This window comes from Heterodontus francisci, chromosome 13, assembly GCF_036365525.1.
Source record: "Heterodontus francisci isolate sHetFra1 chromosome 13, sHetFra1.hap1, whole genome shotgun sequence".
In the NCBI taxonomy this organism is placed as follows: domain Eukaryota; kingdom Metazoa; phylum Chordata; class Chondrichthyes; order Heterodontiformes; family Heterodontidae; genus Heterodontus; species Heterodontus francisci.
This window is the reverse complement of record NC_090383.1, coordinates 47086719-47109059: the sequence shown is the minus strand read 5'-3', so window position 1 is coordinate 47109059 and position 22341 is coordinate 47086719. Positions and strand designations below refer to the sequence as shown.

Below are 22341 nucleotides of genomic sequence, written 5' to 3'. Positions count from 1 at the left end.
ATAATTTGGCCTATTTTGGTGTTGTCCAAGAGTTAACCTGAAGGTTTTCTGGAATAAAATTAAAGTATGAAGTAATCTTTTCTTTACATAACTGCATGATAGTGTCTTAACAGTGAGGCGGTTTATCATACGATCTACTGAATGCATGTTATGATTTGTTGCATTAAATTCCCATGGTAACATGTCTGTTAGGCATTGATGATACTTCAGTTACCTCTATATTGGCATTCTTTTAATTTTGATTCCAGTAGGCTGAAATCTGTGAGCTGGCCCCTAGCATTAATTTAGAAATTTAATTTAATTTAATTTAATTTGGAGTTTAGAAGAGTTAGAGGCAACTTGCTTGAAACATATAAGATCCTGAGGGGTCTTGACAAGGTGGATGTGGAAAGGATGTTTTCTCTTGTGGGAGAATCTAGAACTAGGGGGTCACTGTTTAAAAATAAGGGGTCACCCATTTAAGACCGAGATGAGGAGAAATTCTTTCTCTTGGAGGGTCGTGAGTCTTTGGAATTCTCTTCCTCAAAAGGCAGTTCAAGCAGAGTCTTCGAATATTTTTAAGGCAGAGGTAGATAGATTCTTGATGAGCAAGGGGGTGGAAGGTTATCGGGGGAGGTGGAAATGGGGAGTAATCAGTTCAGCCATGAACTTATTGAATGGCGGAGCAGGCTCGAAGGGCCAAGTGGCCCACTCCTGCTCCTAATTCGTATCTATGTATGTATGTATTAACATACAAACATGAAAATTCTGAACGGGAAAGGACATATTGGTCCATCCGATCTGTCCCACACAGACTTTTGCATTTATTGCTCATCCCTAATTGACCTTGAAAAAGTGGTGGAGAGCAGCCTTCTTGAACTGCTGCAATCTGTGTGGTGTAGGTACACCCACAGTGCGACCTCCCTGCATCCTCCTCGTAAGTATTTGGTCCATTTTGTCTACTAGATGTAAAGAATCAATTGCATTTATATGATTCTCTCATTCTCCGTGGACTTTACAAGCAATGGATTATTTTTGAACTGTAGTCACCCATATTATGTTGGCAAACACAGCAGCCAATTTGCACACAGCAAAATCCCCACAAACATCAAATGAATCTACTCCAGGCATTCTCAATCCTTTTGCCTCTGAGCCCTCCCCCCCGCTATTAAAAACTCCATGGACCCCTGCAGCACAAGTATTTTTCTGTGTAAAACTCAGTTATACAATTAAACATATATTTATTATTATTTTTGTTTTACTTAATGTGAATCATATTACTGGTGCTGTGCAACAAGCCTTTGATTTGGGGAGGTATCTTCTACAGGCACATGTGTATGGCATGGTCAATGTTTCTCCTGGCTCAGTATTTGTGTTCATTGATGTCACTGCTGAAAATCCAGCTTTGCATAAGTAGGTTGTGCTAAATGGGGCCAACACTTTCAGTGCTGGAGAAGAAGCAGTATTGAATTGATCAGAGCAGTCAACGTCTCCAATACCCGGAGTCCGCACTGTCTCCAATAGAATAGAATTAGGGAACAGTACAGCACAGAAGGAGGCCATTTGGCCCATAGAATCTGCACTAGCTAGTTTGAAGAGCAATCCAGTTAGTCCCACCATCTGGCTCTTTCCCCACATTCCTACAATTTTCCTCCTTCAAGCATTTATCCAATTTTCTTTTGAAAGCTACAATCGAATTTGTTACCACCACCCTATCAGACATTATGAGTCTGCTTGTTGTCTATCACCAGTTGGAACACCATAGGCTGTAGAACCCTATAACTGTGCTTACAGGAGCATTATTTAAACAACCTTACAGCTCCAGGGCATCACCAACATTCCTAAACTCGAAGAAGGGTCACTGACCCGAAACGTTAACTCTGCTTCTCTTTCCACAGATGCTGCCAGACCTGCTGAGTGAATCCAGCATTTCTTGTTTTTGTTTCAGATTTCCAGCATCCGCAGTATTTTGCTTTTATTCCTAAACTCTCTCCAGCATGACAGCAGTCTTGAAACAATTACTACTAATTTTCCTTCTCTTGCTTTGGTTTCCTCTCCTTCTATGTTTAAGTAAATGATTAATGTTTTTCTCTGATTCTGCGGGTTGTTCCTAACACTTCCCCTACATATTTCTGTTCAATTCCAGTTGCAAGCCTGTTCTACACACAGAATTAAAAGGGCCTATTTTTCCCCACCCATAGCTTCCAGCCATCTTAATTTTTCTGACCATTTTTAGGTTCTGCTTTTGCCAGCTTTTTCTCTTGAAAGGGATGGATTCTGTAGGCTTGCCTCTCCCTGGGGTTTCCTGCTGCCTCTAACTGGGTGGTAAATAGCTTCCATCCAAATGTCTCAGATAGCTCTGGGTTGGTTGCTACACAGTTTCAATGCCTGGAGACCCCTCTCTATCGAAATTTCTATCCCCACGCTCCCTGATAATTCAGACAGAATGGCTTGTGCCATCCAGAAGCACAGGGTGGGGAGCAGCTTTGGGAGAGAATGGGAATAAATCAATCATCATGCAGTCGTAAAGTAAAATTTTATTGTTAGATCTAGAGTGGAAAGTATATTAAAAATGTTGTCTGCAGTTTAGTTATAATGTTGAACTTTGTAAAAGAATTGCTGGCTGATGAGAGAGGTGAGAAATCAGGCAGGTCAAATGACTGGTATGATGATGGCTGTGATCAACAGTCAGTAAGAGCTGAATCGATCCAGTGGCTAGATTGATGGTGTTGGGAGACACCACGGAGCAGCAACAGCAAACCCCTAAAAATTTTCTAGCAGACGCCCGGTTGAGAACACATGCTCTATTCTGTAAAATGCAGTACGTTGTTGAAATGAACCAGATGCATATCTTTTCTCTGTAGGAGATATAGATGAAGATTTAGATGAAATTGTTCCACAGCACTTGGTGACAGGACAAACAGTGAATCAGAAAAATGCACCAGAAGAGGCTCCAGAATGTAATGTTAAAGAGGTCTCTGAGTTTCAGTTACTCAACAGGCTGCCACAGCCTCAAAAAGAAGAAATAATAGGTATGTAATCACTTTTCGAACATGATCAACATCAATATTACTTATTTTACTAAAAGCTGGGTTTTTTTCCTATTAGCTATTCTGTGGCATCTAAATATGCACCTCCTATTTTAGACAATGTGGAATTTACCACAATTAATCAGGAGATGGCTCCTCGTAGTAAATTTCGACCACGTACAGCAAGCAGATCTGTGTCAGTGCCTGACCGACCTCAGCCTCCACAAAGACCGCCTCCTCCAAGTAAGAACTATCATACTGTTACTTCTCAAGTAAATAGGTCAATATTGTAGTAAACCTAGTGTTTGAAGGTCAACAAACATTTATTTAATCGGTTTTATTTTGTACTGAATATCAATCATTTTTATTTCTAGCTATACAAAGCATGAAGAAATCTGCCTCCGATATTTCCCTTTCATCTGAAGAAAGTCTTTTCCAGGCCTTGACCTTGAATTCAACCCAGATTCTTCCAAGAACAGCTCCACAATCTGTAAATTATCTAGTTGAAATTCATAGAGTAATGAGGCCATTGCCCATTGTGCCTGTGCCAGTTCTTTAAAAGAGCTGTACAGTTAGTCTCTGCGCCCTGAAAATTTTTCTTTTTCAATTGTTTATTCAATACCCCTTTGAATGTTAGTATTGATACAGTATTGATACAGTGCCACCACCTTTTCAGCATTCCAGATCAGCATAACTTGTGTGAAACAATTTCTCCATCTCCCTTCTGGCTTTTTTTTTGCCAATTACCTAAAATCGTTGTTCTGGTCACTGACCTCCCTGCAAATGGAAACTGTTTTTTTTCCTGTATACTCTATCAAAACTCCTCAAAATTTTGAACAATTCTATTCAATTTCCCCTCAACCTTCCCTGCTCCAAAAAGAACAATTGCAGCTTCTCTAGTCTCTTCATATCACTGAAGTAGTTTACAGCAGGAGTTAAGTGTTGCGTTTAAATTGTGTGAGAAAGACAGCATCAAGACTGAAGGACACGTTAGGTTTTCTTGCCCAATTAAGAGTTTTATATAATAATGTACAGAGGATAATCATAGAATGGTTACAGCACAGAAGGAGGCCATTTGGTCCATCGAGTCTGCACTGGCTCTGCAAGAGTAACTCAGCTAGTTCCACTCCCCTACCCTTTCCTCATAACCCTGCAATTTTTTTTATCTTCATTCAGGTGCTTATCCAAATCCCTTTTGAAAGCCACGATTGAGTCTGCTTCCACCACCCTCTCAGGCAGTGCATTCCAGATCCTAACCACTCACTGGTTAGACCACATCTGGAATATTGTGTAGAATTCTGGGCACTGCACCTTAGTAAGGATATATTGTTGGAAGGTGTGAAGCACAGGCTTATCAGAATATTGAGGAGAGATTACATGACCTAGGACAAAAGCATTATACTGCTGGAGATCTGAAATAAAAACAGGAAATGTTGGAAATAGTCAGCTGGTCAGGCAGCATTTGTGGAGAGAGAAACGGAGTCAACATTTCAGCTCAATGATATAAACTAGGCTGGTATTCTCTAAAATATAGAGGGTTCAGATATGATATGATTTAAGGTTTTTAGGATTTTGAAAGGAATTGATATGGTAGCTAGAAATATTTTTCGCTGGTCGGGAGTTTAGGACAGGGGGACATAACCTTAAAATCGAAGCATGCCATTCAGGATAGAAAAATAGGAGCAGGAGTAGGCCATTCGGCCCTTCGAGCCTGCACTGCATTCAATACAATCATGGCTGATCATCCAAACTCAGTACCCAGTTCCCACTTCCTCCACGTATCCCTTGATTCCTTTAGCCCTAAGAACTATATCGAACTCTTCCTTGAATATATTTAATGATTTGGCCTCAACTGCTTTCTGTGGTAGGGAATTCCACAGGTTCACCACTCTCAGGGTGAAGAAATCCCTCCTCATCTCAGTCCTAAATGGCTTACCCCTTATCCTTAGACTGTGATCCCTCATCCTGGACTCCCCCGCCATCAGGAACGTCCTTCCTGCATTTAGTCTGTCCAGTCCTGTTAGAATTTTGTAGGTTTCTATGAGATCCCCTCTCATTCTTCTAAATTCTAGAAAATTCAAGCCTAATCGACCCAATCTCTCTTCATACGTCAGTCCTGCCATCCCAGGAATCAGTCTGGTGAACCTTCGCTGCACTTCCTCCATAGCAAGTACATCCTTCCTCAGATAAGGAGACCAAAACTGCACACAATACTCCAGATGTGATCTCACCAAGGCCTTGTATAATTGCAGCAAGACATCCTTGCTTCTGTACTCAAACCCTCTTGCTATGAAGGCCAGAATACCATTTGCCTTCTTAACTGCCTGCTGCACCTGCATGTTTACTTTCAGCAACTGGTGCACAAGGACACCCAGGTCTCGCAGCACCTCTCCCTTTCCCAATCTATCGCCGTTCAGATAATCTGCCTTTCTGCATCCTCCTCACAGCTCCCACTCCCACCCAGCTTTGTGTCATCTGCAAACTTGGATATATTACATTTAATTCCCTCATCTATATCATTAATATATATTGTGAATAGCAGAGGTCCTAGCACTGAACCCTGCCATACCCAGCTGTCTGCCACTCGGAAAAAGACCCATTTATTCCTACTCTTTGTTTCCTGTCTGCCAACCAGTTCTCTATCCATGTCAGTACCTTGCCCCCAATCCCATGTGCTTTAATTTTGCACGCTAATCTCTTATTTGGGACCTTATTGAAATCCTTCTGAAAGTCCAAATAAACCACAGCCACTGGTTCTGCCTTATCTATTCTTCTGGTTACATCCTCACAAAATTCCAGTAGATTTATCAAGCATAATTTCCCTTTCGTAAATCCATGTTGACTTTGTCTGATCCTGTCATTGTTTTCCAACTGCTCTGCGATTACATCTTCTATAATGGACTTTAGCATTTCCCCCACTACTGATGTCAGCCTAACTGGTCTATAATTCCCTATTTTCTCTCTACTTCCTTTTTTAAATAGTGGGGTTACATTAGCTACCCTTCAATCCGTTGGAACAGTTCCAGAGTCTATAGAATTTTGAAAAATGACCAGCAATGCATCTGTATTTCTAGGGCCTCTTCCTTAGGTACTCTGGGATGTAGATTATCAGGCTCGGAGGATTTATCGGCCTTCAATCCCATCAATTTCCCTAATGCCATTTCTCTACTAATACTGATTTCATACAGTTCCTCCTTCTCACCAGACCCTATGTTCCCCAATATTTTTGGGAGGTAATTTGTGTCCTCCTTTGTGAAGGTAGAACCAAAGTATGTATTCAATTGGTCTGCCATTTCTTTGTTCTCCATTATAAATTCCCCCGTTTCTGACTATAAGGGACCCACATTTGTCTTCACGAATCATTTTCTCTTCACGTATCTAGAAGTTAGGAAATACTTCTGCATATAAAGGCTGTTAGCAGTATGGAACTCTCTCCCACAGAAAGCAGTATGTGCGAGCTTAATGAATAATTTTATACTGAGATTGAGAGATTTTTGCTAGCCAAGAATATAAAAGGATATGGAATCAAGAAGGTGGATGCAGTTAAGGTACAGATCATCCATGATCTCATTGAATGATGGAAAAGGCTTGAGGGGCTGAATGCTCTACTCCTATTTGTATGTTCCTATTAAATCTCCCCTTAATCTTCTCTTCTGTAAGGAGAACAAACCCAGCTTCTCTAGTTTCTCCATATAACTGAACTCCTGCATCCTGGTATCATTCAAGTAAATCTCCTCTGAAACCTCTCTAAGGCCAAGACATCCTTACTAAAATGCAGTGTCCAGAATTGGACACAATAATCCTGCTGGGGCCTAACTGTGATTTATAAATGTTCAGCGTATCATCCTTACTTTTGCACTCTATGGGGGTAATTTTAAGGGCCACAAATGGGTGGGAGGTTAAAATATTAAAAACATGAAACAGGAACCCACCCACCTTGAACCCACACACTTCTTGCAGGTGACCAATCCGCTTACAGGAAGCAGGCTGGTTATTGAAATCTTTTCTATTTGACCAAGGTTTCTATTTTAAACATGCCAACTGGGTTTTCTGGGTCTCGGGAAACCCTTGAGGTAAAAGGAGGTGCAAAGGACTGGACTTGTAAGATAAGTGCCCGTACAGCACTGCTTGTGGGCCAGGAGATGCAGGAGTGTTCCCTCCCGATCAAAAAGCCACCTCTGCGATCTCCCCACTGCAACTCCCCAATCACTGACAGTCCCATGATCACCAACCTCTGATCGCTCCCTGATCACTGACCAATCCCTCCCCATGCCTCCCTGATCACCCAGTCTCCCCAACCACCTTGATCTCTGAACTCTCCCCCACCCCCCAACCCCCCGATCATCCCTAAATGCACCCAGCCACGCTATACCCAACCTCCCATGATCTCTACCCCCAACAACTATGGAACTTACTTTATCCTGGACTGTGGCTTTTTCTGGAGAGTTTCCTGCTCAACAGGCAGCGGACGAGGTTTAAAAAAGCCTACATACCATGGAGCTAAAACTCCACGTTGCTCAAGGAAGTCCAGATTTCTGGGTTTCTTGACCATCATAGCTCCTTCAACACTAACCCCCCCCCCCCCCCGCCCACATCATCTCTGTCAGAAACCCTGCCTCCATCGAATATCAGAGCCTGTTTCTCTGTTTATGAAGCCAAGGATTCCGTCTGCTTTTGTAAATGCCTTCTCAACTTGACCGACCTGCAAAGATTTATGCAAATACAACCTTAGGTCTCTGCTCCTCCACGTGTACCATTTAATTCACACTGCCTTTCTTCATCCTTCCTTTGATTGACAGCTCTAATAATTAACCTCTGGGTAGGGGGAAAATCAAAAGACAATTTGTCTTTTTGTCTAGCTAGGAACATAGAACAAGAAACATAACTGAAGTCAGATCCAGGAGGAGTGCTGAGGGAGGAATAGTGAGCAAGGTGTTTTTTTTCTTGAGCTAAAGCTGGTCAGATATTAGAAAGGGCTAACCAGAGAAATTGAAAGTATAGTATATGTTATTTGTTACAAGGACTGATGTAGAATCAAATTGAAGTGGGCGATTGACTACAAATGTTTGCCAAGTTATCAATTTTAAAATAAACTAGTTTGTTGATTAGTCTGCTTCTAAGATTGGGGAAGTGCATGAAGAGGTATGTGCAAGATTACAGTATCTAATTCATTTAGCTTTATTGTTACAATCCTCAGACACACTATCTACGACCAGATATTCGTAAGATATGGTAAATTCCTGATTGTAAGGGATGCACAGTCCCCTCATGGCAGAGATCAGTGATGCTGAATCTGACAAAATATTTAAAGTGGAACTGGAATTTGTAATGATAACTTTTACAAAATGTAAACCATGTTATTAATGTCTTGTTCTTATTCTTAATATAAAGCTGCTTTTAAGTTAATTTCTTCATTCCTCCCCCCCACCCCCCCCCCCCCCCCCAAAACACAAAAGGCCATCCTTAGCTATGGTTCTGTATAGGGTTTTGTCTGATGTGTTTTAATTTTTTGATATTTAAATTGAACTCAACATAATCATGTTTCTCAGTCTTCATCTAGAACTGGAATTGGCAAACCATATAATGTGAAACAAATTAAAACAACATCTGCTAGAGAAGCAGAACAGGCAATAAAGCATCTAATGGAACTGAAAACAGGTGAGCATGTCATGTAAGGTGTGATTCCAGTATACTGTTGCCTGTCCAACAATGTATGAATAAAAGATGAGAACAGATTATGAGTGCAACATCACTAATATATTGGGAAAACTAAATGAACAATCTAAAGATTTTACTACTGTAGTATCTTATCAAGGTATATTTGTTGAGAAAAAGCTTCTGGAGCCAGTACAAATATTCAGTAAAAAAAATATTGAAACAATTTTCCATAATTGGATTCACTACAAAATGATACAAATTCAAAGGGCATCATCCTATTAAATTAATAATGGTGGACTTTTTTTTGCAATTGGTCTATATTAAAATACCACACTTGGCATATTTGTTTGCATTACGAACATACGAATTAAGAGCAGGAGTAGGCCACTCAGCATCTCAAGCCTGCTCCACCATTCAACAGGATCATGGCTGATCTAATTGTAACCTCAACTCCACATTCCTGCCTACCCCCAATAACCTTTCACCCCCTTGCTTATCAAGAATCTATCTACCTCTACCTTAAAAATATTCAATGACTCTGCTTCCACTGCCTTTTGAGAGAAAAAATTCTCCTCATCTTTGTCTTAAATGGGCGACCCCTTATTTTTAAACTGTGTTCCCTAGTTCTAGATTCTTCCACAAGAGGTAACATCCTTTCCATATCCACCCTGTCAAGACCCCTCAGAATCTTATATGTTTCAATTAAGTCACCTCTTACTCTTCTGAACTCCAGCAGATATAAGCCTAGCCTGTCCAACCTTTCCTCATAAGACAACCTGCCCATTCCAGGTATTAGTCTAGAAAACTTCTCTGAACTGCTTCCAATGCATTTACATCATTCCTTAAATAGGGAGACCAATACTGTTTACAGTACTCCAGATGTGGTCTCATCAATGCCCTGTATAGATGAAGCATAACCTCCCTACTTTTGTATTCAATTCCCCTCGCAATAAATGATAACATTCTATTAGCTTTCCTAATTATTTGCTGTACCCGCATACTAACCTTTTGCAATTCATGCACTAGGCCACCCAGATGTCTCTGCATCTCAGAGCTCTGCAATCTCTCACCATTTAGATAATTTGCTTTTTTATTCTTCCTACCAAAATGAACATTTTCACATTTTCCACCTTATACTCCATTTGCCAGATCTTTGCCCACTCACTTGACCTATCTATAATCCTTTGTAGCCTCCTTATGTCCTCTTCACAACTTACTTTCCTTCCTACTTATGTGTCATCAGCAAATTTAGCAACCATACCTTCAGTCCCTTCATCCAAGTCATTTATATAAATTGTAAAACGTTGAGGCCCCAGCACAGATCCCTGTGGCACACCACTCGTTACATCTTGCCAACCAGAAAATGACCCATTTATGCCTACTCTCTGTTTCCTGTTAGCTAGCCAATCTTCTATCCATGCCAAAATGTTACCCCCTACACCATGAGCTTTTATTTTCTACAGTAACCTTTGATGTAGAACCTTATCAAATGCATTCTGGAAATCTAAGTACTCTACATCCACCTGTTCCCCTTTATCCACTGCACATCTGACTTCCTCAAAGAACGTCAATAAATTGGTTCAACATGATTTCCCTTTCACAAAACCATGTTGACTCGGCCTGATTACTTTGAATTTTTCAAAGAGCCCTGCTTTAGCATCTTTAATAATAGCTTCTGACATTTTCCGTAAGACAGATGTTAAGCTAACTGGCCTGTAGTTTCTTGCTTTCTGTCTCCCTCCCTTTTTGAATAAAAGAGTTACATTGGCTATTTTCCAATCTAATGGAACCTTCCCGAATCTAGGGAATTTTGGAAAATTAAAACCAACACATTAACTATTTCACTAGCCACTTCTTTTAGGACCCTAGGATGAAGTCCATCAGGACACGAGAACTTGTCAGCCCGCAGCTCCAACACTTTATTCAGTACCACTTCCCTGGTGATTGTAATTTTCATGAGTTCCTCCCTCCCTTCCATTTCCTGATTTACAGCTATTTCTGGTGTTACTTGTATCCTCTATGGTGAAGAGCGATGCAAAATATCTGTTCAATTCAACTGTCATCTCCTTATTTTCCCTTATTAATTCCCCAGACTCACTTTCCATCGGACCAACACTCACTTTGTTAACCTTTCTTTTTTAAATATCTATAGAAACTCTAACTGTCTGTTTTCGTACTTCTAGCCAGTTTTCTCTCATACTCTAATTTTTCCCTCCTTATTAATCCTTTAGTCGTTCTTTGCTGCTTTTTATATTCTGTCCAATCTTCTGACCTGCCACCCATCTTTGCGCAATTATATGCTTTTTCTTTAAGTTTGATACTATCTTTAATTTTTTTATTTAACCATAGATGGTGGGTCCTCCCCTTGGAATTTTTCTTTCTTGTTGGAATGTATCTATTCTGTGTATTCTGAAATATCCCCTTAAATGTCTTCCACTGCATCTCTATTGACTATCTCTTAACCTAGTTTGCCAGTTCACTTTAGATAGCTGTGCTTTCATGCCCTCATAATTGTTCTTATTTAAGTTTAAAATACTAGTCTTAGACCCATTCTTCTCTCCCTCAAACTGAATGTAAACATATTATGATCGCTGCTGCCTAGGGGTGCCTTCACTATGAGGTCATTAATTAATCTGATCTCGTTGCATTGTGTGAGTTGAGTATGTGGGATATCCTGCAGGTGGCATATGGATGTGTGAATAGAATAATAGTGGCAGTGCAGTGTGTGGAGGCAGTTGTATAATACAGTCAGGACAAATTGAAGGTGTATTTTGTCTCTGCACAGTAGTGCTATTGATGCAATGTGAGCTCAATGTCGTAAATAATTTGAGTGTCATTACTTACATCATTTCAAAGTCCTTTCACATTTTATTGTTTATGACTATTCATAATAAGAATGTAAGAAATAAGAGCAGGAGTAGGCCATCCGGCCCTTCAAGCCTGCTCCACCATTCAATAAGATCTTTGATAACTCCTCCACTTTCCTGCTTAACCTCCATATTCCTGGATTCCCCTGGGATCCAAAAATCTTATTGAGCCCAGTCTTGAATATGTTCAATGACTGAGCATCCACAGTTTCAAGGTAGAGAATTCCAAAGATTCACAACCCTCTGAGTGAAAAAATGTCTAATCTCATTCCTAAATCGCTGACCCCTTATCCTGAGACTATGCCCCTAGTTCTAGACTCTCAAACCAAGGGAGACATCCTCCTGGCCTCTACTCTGCTAAGTCCTCTCAGAGTCTTATATGTTTGAATGAGATCATCTCTCATTCTTCTAAACTCCTGAGACTATAGGCCCATTCTACTCAATCTCTCCTCTCACAATAACCCTCTTGTCCCAGGAATCAAAAATAGTGAACCTTCATTGCAACCCTGTAGTTAAAGTATATTGTTATGAGATGGTGAGAAAGGTGTCTGGGGGTCTTTTGCAGTCTTCACCTGGTCTTATCGTAACACGGATTTATTTTGAACACAGTGTTTTGAGCTCCCCCTTTTGTGAATTCTTGTTCATAGCTTTCCAATTATAAGGCAAAGAAACCAACACACCAGGTTTTCTCAGGTTTAAAGAAGAAAAATGAAATTTATTAAACTTAAACTCTAATAAGGTTAACGTCTACGGATATATGAAGCGCTCACGCTAGCATGCACATGCGATGTACACATGCAGATAGGGACAGAAAAGAGAAGAGGAAACTATAAAGTGGAACAGTTTGAGGCAATATCTTGTTACTGTGCTTTGAGCTCACGGTATAGTCCTTTTGTAGGTAATTCTTGCGTTTCGTTGGGGCCCAGTATTCTGCTTAAACCTTGTTCAGGTAGGAGACCTTTCTGTCTTTGAGGTTCACGCGTTTTCACAAGATTCAGTTCCGTGGGAAGGAGATGGAGGCAGGCAGGACTGGGGGTGTTCTCAGTCCAGGAGAGGAGTGCTTTCTGAGTTCAAATCCCTTGTTGGAAGTTCAAATCTCAACAGCCAGCTAGTCAGGTGACTAAAACTGGTCGGACCACTTCTTCTGTGTTTGTGGATTCTGCTATCTTAGCAGTCAACCTAGAATGCTAGCTTCCCCCACCTTCAACATCTGGTAATCAAAAGTCCATTGTTGGTTGAATGAGTCAGGGTATGGCCCTTTTTCCCTTGTTCAAACACTGTCTGTTACCATGCAAATGTCTTTCCAGTCAGGGGCTTGCAATTTTAAGTTTTAATGTTTATGTGGCGAAATAATGTATGCCTAAGTCTTGGTCGGTGGGGGGCTTGCCTGACAATATCCTTCCTTAGGTAAGGAGGCCCAAACTGTACACAGTACTCCAGTTGTGGTCTCACCAAAGCCCTATACAATTGCAGCAAGACTTCCATACTCTTGCACTCCAACCCCCTTGCAATAAAGGCCAACATAATTGTTGTCTTCCTAATTTCTTTTCAACACCTGCATGTTAACTTTCTGGGTTTCTTGTACAAGGACATCAAAATCCCTCTGAATAATATAGTTTTGCACCATTTTTAAAAATTCCGTTTTTCTAGACTTTCTACCAAAGTGAATAAGTATACATTTCCGACATTATACTCCGTCTTCCACCATCTTGCTCACTCACCTATCCCTATTGCAGACTCTGTGGGGGAAATTTTATGCTGTTCCCATCGTCAGGTTTGGAGGCAGGGAGAGCATATAACCTTCCCACCTCCACCCAAATTAAGTCCGGGGCGGGAAGGCCTGTGAACGTCCTTCCTGCCCTACTGCCAATTGAGGCCCTTAAGTGCCCAGCGGTGGGTGGGCCTGGTGCCGCACAGGGAGCAACACGTCAAGCAAACCTTGTGTGGGTTGCTTTATGGCTCCGGGGGTGGAGGTGGGGGGGGGGGGGGGCGGTTCCCTTGTTAAAAGGCACTTAGTGCCTGAACAAGCATCCCAGCATTGGGAAGGGTGGGGGGGCAGCGCACTGAGACCTACCACCCCTGCTCTTGCTGCCGACCCCCCCTGCAACTCCTCCTCCATGTCCTACACCCCAAGAAACCCTTCTGCAGTGGCGCTGCTCAATGAAAGAGCTGTCGGCCTCTGATTGGTGTGCAGCTCTCAGCAGGTGGGACTTCCGCTGTTGGTGTCCTTGATCCCATGGAAGACCCGCTGCTGTCCACTTAAGTGCCTAATTGACACTTGATCTGGCGGGCCTTCCCCAGAGGAGTGATGTGGGGCTCTCGCTGGCGCTTTTGCCGGTGGTCGAGAACCCCGTCACCCGGATAAAATTCCAGCCTTTGTGTGCACCTCACAGCTTACTTTCGCACCTCGCTTTGTATCGTCAACAAAGTGGGATACGTTACTTTCAGTCTGCTCATCTAAATCATTGATGTAGATTGTAAATAGCTGAGACCCAGGCACTGACCCTTATGGCACTCCATTGCAACAACCTACCAACCTGAAAATGACCCATTTATTCCTATTTGTATTCTGTCCTTTAACCAATTATCTATCCATGCTAATATATTACCCACAGTTACATTGGCCCTAATCTTGTGCAATCAAGGATTGGGCTGAAGAAGCGTTGCAGTTCAGTAAAAGCAAAATACTGCAGATGTTGGAAATCTGCAATAAAAACAAAGTGCTGGAAAAACTCAACAGATCTGGCAGCATCTGTGGTGAGAGTAACAGGGCTGGATTTTACCATCTCCCCGACATCATGGCAGGAACGCCCGGAAATTACCTCTGGGGGAGGCCTGTCATGGGCCTCGGCGCCAGGAAGGCCCTGTTCCATTTTACTGGTGGTGGTGAGGCCTCGTGGTGGCACCCCTCCCCCCACCCCCCGCCACTCAGCGATTATTAAAATATTATTTATATAAAATGTCTTAAAATATCTAAATCCATTTAAATTACTGAATTAATACTCACCTTGTTGTGACGGCCGTACCATTGTGATATTCCGGCTGGTTGCCAGAACTCACGCGCCTTTGGATCTCTGTTTGGAGAACCGAGGTGGAACATTGGTTGGGAGGGGGGAGTAGGTAAGTTTTTAGGGCAGGGGTGGGGGGTTGGGGGGGAGTGGGAAAAACCATAGCGATTGGTGGAGGGGAAAGGGTTGAAGGTGAAAGTAAAGAAAGCTCAGGGGCAAAGGGTCGGGATCGCGAGTTTACTTTCTTTGGCATTTTGGCGGGAGAGGGGGCATTAATAGTGTGTAGTCATTGGGGGAGTGGTGGGAGAGGGGATTGAAACTTTTAATAAATTTTCCTTTTGATTTTTCCGGTCAGGTAACTTTAAATATTTAAATTTAAATGAAGGGCTGAAAGCCCTTTAAAAGTGGTGCCGGCACCTGCGCAGTGGCACAGGATGGCGTTGCCGGGGATGGAGCTCCCACCCTCCCTACGTCATCGGGGGCAGGCAGTCCGGCCCAGACTTGTAAATGAGCTGCCACGCTAAATATCGCAGCTGCTCCGCAGGGCAAATCCCACGCTTGTGCCCCGCCGCATTTGAAGGGCGGCGAGCTGGAAATTTTCTGGCCACAGAGTTAACGTTTCGTTAGCTCCATTTCTCTCTCCACAGATGCTGCCAGACCTGCTGGGTATTTCAAGCACTTTCTATTTTAAGTTTTGCAGTTCCTTTGTAGGCCAAAAGGTAAACAAACACACGCATACACACACACACCCCACACAAGCCCCACTCTCACACTAGGCCTGGAAGTGAGGTGAACACCAAAAAGCCATAAGGGGAGGTTAGCTGGCCCTTTCATGAATGTAATCAAGGTTAAACAGATTATCATTCATCTTTGGGGCAACCATCTCAAGCAATTCATGAGAAGGTCATTTGTTGAAAGGTCATGCAGTGCATGACCGGCAGTAATCAACTCACCGTAGAATTGAGAGATTGCATGAACTATTTGTTTTAACATTTGACCTGATCCTGATTACACTGCTCTCTGTAATCATAAAAGCAGCACATTCCAAAATGAGAACTCCACGTAATGCCATTACTGTGCAAACAGGTTTTCCCTACATAGCCACCCCATTTTTATCTGTTTTATTAAGCTGAGGCCCAAACAATCCAGAGCAAATGGCAATAGTGACACACGAGCTGCAGCAGCTGCACTGTTTCCATTGTGACGGGATGCATTGCTAGTGGTTTGTGGTCAACAGCGAATGCAGAACATACAGTGAGGAGCCAACTCAGTAACTGCAACTCCACCATCTCATAAATCAAGAAGCAAGCTCTTAAAAACCAAAAGAAGTTGCTATTTTTTACCAAACATAAACCAATATAGATTGACAGTTGGTATATAAACCTTATTAGTGGCTAATTTCATCTTTTAACAGGTCAGAGCACTTTACAAAAACTACATTACAACATTTGAAAATGCTTTACAAAAAACATCTAAATTAAGATCTTGCCTCCACCCTCCCATCACAGTAGAATGATACAGCACAGAGGAGGCCATTTGGCCCATCATGCCAGTGCCAGCTCTTTGAAAGAGTTATATCCCATTAATCGCATTCCCTTGCTCTTTCCCCATAGCCCTGTAAATTTTTTACCTTCAAGTATTTATCCAATTCCCTTTTTCCCACCTCTAATTTTAGATACCTCCACTTGCTGGGTTAATAGTTCAATTGGTATCTGATCCAAGTAACCCTTCAGTTGGCTATTCAACATAAAGGGCATCAGAGATGAAGACAATTTTGTTTTCATCCAATATCCACACAGAGGGCTGAATTTTATTGAGGCGCCACCGTCAGTGGCAGTTCCCTTTGAACTTGGCGGCGCGTCCGCATTCGCCGACTGTCAGCGATCGCGGGGGCTCATTAAAATTACGGCGCTGAGCCGTGCCCCCCCATTTTAAGCACCCCAGCACCTGCTTCCTGACAGCTGTCAAAGAAATACTTACCTGACTGCTGAACAGTGGGGCTGCTGTCAATCTGGCAGCAAAGCAGAAAGTGCTGCAGAAATCCAGCAGGTCAGGCAGCATCTGTGGACAGAGACGCAGAGTTAACTTGTCCAAGTTCACAGACCTGAAATGGCACTCTGGGCCTGGCTGTGAGAGTCCATCCTGAAGCGGACATCCTCACTGACCCTCCGGTGCAGGGCATTGGTAACCTCCCTGATGCTGCGGGGCACTGCTGACTGTGTGACCCCTCTAAGGTCTCTGGTGGGCCCCTAAAAGGCTGCAGAGGCATCAGGCGTGAGAACCACTGTCACTATGAGGAACAAAGGCACGGGAGGTATATAAGATGATTAAGGAGATTGACAAAGTAGACGCAGAGAGGATGTTTCCTCTGGTGGGGTAATCTAGAACGAGAGGTCATAGTTTTAGGATAAGGGGTAGCAGATTTAAAACAGAGATGAGGAGAAATTACTTCTCTCAAAGGGTCGTGAGTCTGTTGAATTCACTACCCCAGAGTGCGGTGGATGCCGGGACATTGAGTAAATTTAAGGAGGAGATCGACCGATTTTTAATTAGTAATGGATTGAAGGGTTATGGAGAATGGGCAGGAAAGTGGAGTTGAGGCTGAGATCAGCCATGATCGTATTGAATGGTGGAGCAGGCTTGAGGGGCTGAATTGTCTACTCCTGCTCCTAGTTCTTATGTTCTTATGTTCAAGTGAAGAACACGAATCCCTGCCATTTGATAATGAGGACTCCTCAGAAGGGCTCATTTGGTGGGGCCTCTCAGACAATTAGGTAGGATGTAACCTGGTGCAGCAGACCACGATTATCCATTAGACCTGTTATATATGTATATATTGTTATACTATCTGTAAAGTGTTAGGAACTAATTAGCTAGGAACTAGTTTTTATGTGCAAGTGTTTCAATGGGGGTCCACATTCACGGCTGCACTGGGAAGTCATGTTATATGCAACATAAGAATCAGGCTCTACAGCACAAAGCATGGTACTGTAATAAACAAGACTGACTCCAGCCTTTTCCAAGTTTAAAGTGTGATTCTTTCCAACATTTGGGAACCAGAAACAACATAAAGACGAAACTTGGTGGTAGCGAGTGTCTGTGAGTAAACCTAGAGCATTTTTTAAATGATCAGATTGAGAAAAGTGACCCAAATTAGTACCAGAGAGAGAGAAAGAAAAACTGAGTGACTCTTGCAAAAACTCAAAAAAAAAAAAGTGGTGCCGCCACCATGCGGTGGGGGGCCGTACCAAGGTCCTGCTGCTGCGGGTAAAATGCAGCAGGCCCGCCTCGACGTCACTGGTTGAGGCGAGCCTCTCCCCGCAGAATTTTGCCGGCCCCCACGCCACGACCTGCCTTCTGACTTCAACAGCTGCAGCCACCGCTGAAGTCGCTCACACCACTGGCAGAGTTTTCTCTCTTCACCAGGCATCCAACTTACTCACAGTTTCAGCCGCTGCCAGCCTCACTTCTGACCTTACAGCAAAGGTGCGCAGCAAAATCTTGAGATTTTGAGCCGTCTCACGAGAAGCGAGGGAGGTATAATTTTACCGAGAATTGCACCTCTCACTATCAGTTTTAGAGAGTTGGCATGTCTGGTGACATAGGACCAGCCCTGAGAAAGATGCCACAAATAATGAGTGACACACACATGCCATGATCTCCCCAGCACCCTCCCACATCTCTGTACGAGTCAGATTATCCAGAAGATGTGATGAAAATAATGGCATTTGCTTCAAGAAAGGAACAGGGTTGTAGCTATTGGTCTGGTCCACTGTTGTTTTAAACAGGATAGATATGTAAGCAAAATACTGATTTTTCCAATTGAATGAAACATCTACAGCTGCATTTTAACAGCACTGGGCAGTAAAGTGTTTTTTTTTTACATTCTCTTTCTGTTTCAGCAACTTTGAATTCAGAATCCAACTCAAAGCCAAATCCAATCCAGTCAGTTCCCAAGTACCCGTCTACTTTACCTCTTCCTGAGAAGCATCATGCACCTCATTCTGCTTCTTCAATACCTCTGTTACCTGCTCAGTCACTTACTCGAAGTCATTCTCCTGCTAGACCAGCCCCTCCAAAAGGGATGGGAATAAAAGGTGACTTGGTAAGTCATTTCAATTATCTTTTACTGTGAAATGTCGACTTTATATTTGAAATGAAGGACATCTATATTGAGAATAGACCACTTTGCTCAATTTTGGCAACTAGTGTCAGCATCCAACACTCCCCAGATTAGATCTAGAATGGTCAGGTACAGTGAGCTCCTTGCTACCATAACCCAAAAATGTGTTTGACCCCAAGCTCTATCTCTTGCATTCCTTTTGTCAGATCAGTACTAAATTGTGAGGAGCGTTTTTCAGGTGGCTACAGATTGGTTTAAGACTGCCTTAGTTTTTTGAATGCTTTTATAGATTTTTTTTTTTTGCATTAATCTAGATAATTTGAATCTAAGGCCCAGAGTTAAAGTGGAATTTGTGAATCTGCTGAACTGCTCATCTGCTCTTAGTTGGCAAGTAACAAGATTGAGCATTAATCTTTCAAGTCTGAGTAGTAAAATAATCCAAATAGGAACATATCAACAGGAATTGGCCATTCAGCCCCTCAAAACCATTCCAGCATTCAATTAGATCATGGCTGATCTACATCTTAACTCCATCCACCATTTTATTATATGTTCATAGGATGTGGGCATCACTGGCAATGCCAGCATTTATTGCCCACTCTTAATTAACCTTGAGAAAGTGGAGGTGAGCTGCATTCTTGAACAGCTCCATTCCATCTGGTGTAGGTACACGCACAGTGCTGTTAGGAAGGGATTGGAGAGTGGCAAATGTGACACCTTTATTCAAGAAAGGGTGTAAGGACAGTCCTATCAACTACAGGCCAGTTAGTTTAACATCGTTGGTGGGTAAGGTTTTTAAAAAAAATAATCAGGGAAGAAATCAACAGACACTTGGAGAGATTTTAGTTAATTTAGGAGACCCAGCACAGATTTGTAAAAGGCAAATTGTGCTTGACTAAATCTAATTGAATTTTTTGATGAAGTAACAGAGAAGGTTCATGAAGAGAATGTGGTGGATTTTGTTTATATAAATTTTAAGGAAGTGTTGCCTCCGCCCCCACCCCCCCTGCCAATCTCGTGGCGGGGGCAGCATTGGTGACACCATTCAGGATGCCGGAGCAGGTGCTGGCACTATTTTTAAAAGGCTGCCAGCCCTGCAAACAGTTCAAAATAATGCAGATTTGACCCCTTCCCCCCATACACTAAATAATGCAGAGTTGACCCCTTCCCCCCCATACACTAAATAATGCAGATTTGACCCCTTCCCCCTCCATACACTCTATTATGCAGAGTTGACCCCTTCCCCCATCCACAAAATATTGCAGAGTTGACCCCTTCCTCCCCATCCACAAAATATTGCAGTGTTGACCCTTCCCCACCCCATATCTAAAAAGTATTGAAGAGTTGAACCCTTTTCCCCCTTCTCCTTACACACAACAGAGTTGACTCCTCACTTGCACCCCCCCACCCCCCACCATCTGTACTCAGAATGCAGCACTGACCCCTTCCCCTCCTCGGTGGCACCAGCTGCTCCGGGATGGGAAAGCAAAGGTGCGTGAGTGCCGCATGTCACGCTAAAGATCGGGAACAGATGGGAAGATCGCGGCAGATGACATGGTAATGTATGCAGATAGATATTTTAAATATTTAAACCAGGGTCCTGTCGCAGAGCAGCGGAGGGGCCGCCACAGAGCTTCCCTGCCGCCAGGAAGATTGGACCCGGCAATCTCAGCATCGAGTTCCGTGGCGGCCGCTGCTGCTCCGATTCTCTGGCCCCCCGCCACCAAACCCAACGTCGAGCTCATCGAGCTTTGAAGGTGGCAGGACATATTGAGAGATTAGTTAGTAGGCAGCTCACCACCACATTCTCAAGGGCAATTAGGGATGTGCAATAAATGCTGGCCTGGCCAGCGACGCCCACATCCCATGAATGAATAAAAATAAAAGCATATGGGCTTCATAAATAGAGGCGTTGAGTACAAAAGCAAGGAGGTTATGCTGAATCTTTATAAAGCTCTCGTTAGGCCCCAATTGGAGTATTGCATCCAGTTTCTGATCACCACACTTTAGGAAAGATGTGAGGGTGCAGAGGAGATTCACTAGAATGGTTCCAGGGCTGGGGGATTTTAATTACAAGGTTAGGTTGGAAAAGTTGGGGGTGTTCTCCTTGGAGCAAAGGAAATTGAGGGGAGATTTAATAGAAGTGTACAAGATTATGACAGGCTAGATAGGTTGGACAAGGAAGAACTGTTCCCATTAACTAAATGGTACAAGGATTAGGGGACACAGATTGAACGCTTTGGGAAAGAGATGCAGGGGGAATATGAAGCAGAGCATTTTTATGCAGCGGGTAGTAATGCTGTGGAACTTGCTGCCTACAAGGATGGTGGATGCAGAGACAATCAATGACTTCAAAAGGAAATTGGATGGTCACGTGAAGGAAATAAACTTGCAGGGCTACAGAGATTGGGCGGGGGAGTGGCACTGACTGGATAGCTCTATGGAGAGCTGGCATGGAGTCGATGGGCCGAATGGCCTCCTTCTGTGCCATAAATAGCTCTATGACTTTATTACCCATTACCACTATTCTCTTTACTATCTCCTAATCATTTCCCTGTGCAAGCCAAGGTTGCTTGTAATTCCAGGTACTCATATTTGTCTCTTAGAGTCATAGAGTAATACAGCACAGAAACAGGCCCTTCGGCCCCTCGTGTCTGTGCCAGCCATCAAGCACCTATCAATTCTGATCCTATTTTCCAGCACGTGGTCCGTAGCCTTAATGTCCGCAGCTGCCATATGAATGCAAAGTAAAGGAAATAAGAGAGAAGCAAGAGAAAACACCAAACTAGCAAAGAAAAACAAAAGAAAATGGGGACAGATGTAATGATCAAAAATTGTTGAACACAATGTTAAGTCCAGAAGTTTGTAAAGTACCCAGTCGAAAGATGAGGTGCTGTTCCTCAAGCTTGCGTTGAGCTTCATTAGAACACCATAGCAAGCCGACGACAGAAAGAACAAGGTGGAGAATTAACATGACGGGTGACTGGAAGCTCGGGGGCCATGCTTAAGGATCCGCAAAGCGATCACCAGTCTGCGTTTAGTCTCCCCCGTGTACAGGAGACCACATCATGAGCAGTGAATACAGTATACTAAATTGAAAGAAGTACAAATATATCACTTTCACCTGAAAGGAGTGTTTAGGACTGTGAATGGTGAGAAGGGAGGAGGTAAAGGGCAGTTGTTGCATCTCCTGCGCTTGCATGGAAAGGAGGTGACTGAGGAGTGGACCAGGGTGTTAGAGAGAACAGTTCCTTCGGAATACTGAAAGGGGAGAGGAGTGGAAGATGTGTTTTGTGGTGGTATCATGGTGGAGATGGCAGAAATGGTGGAGCATGATCCGTTGAATACAGAAGCTGGAGAGATGGTCCAGGGTGAGGTAGGGGGAAGTGTCAGAGTTGGCATTCATTCTCTGCTAGATAGAGGTTGGTTTGCCAGACAACAACAGCACCACCCTTTTCTGCAGGTTACATCTGGTTCTTCTGCCAATCACCTTAAGACCGTGTTCTCTGGTTACTGACCCTTCTACCACTGGAAATCATGCCTCCTTATCAAAACTCTGCATGGTTTTGAACACCTCTATCAAATCTCCCCTGAGTCTTCACTGGTTTAAGGAGAACAACCCCAGCTTCTCGAATAACTGAAGTCCTTCATCCCTGGTGCCATTCTAGTAAATCTCT

The 22341-nt window shown here is 43.0% G+C and overlaps 1 protein-coding gene across 1 annotated transcript in view; it reads left to right on the top strand.

Moving 5' to 3' along the window:
• Positions 1 to 22341, top strand: part of LOC137376366 (synaptojanin-2-like) — a 217607-nt gene that overhangs the window by 192230 nt on the left and 3036 nt on the right. Inside the window, 5 exon segments of the mRNA XM_068044775.1 lie at positions 2844 to 3011; positions 3126 to 3251; positions 3383 to 3498; positions 8558 to 8666; positions 18444 to 18646. Of these exon segments, the coding sequence (XP_067900876.1) occupies positions 2844 to 3011; positions 3126 to 3251; positions 3383 to 3498; positions 8558 to 8666; positions 18444 to 18646 (722 nt within the window).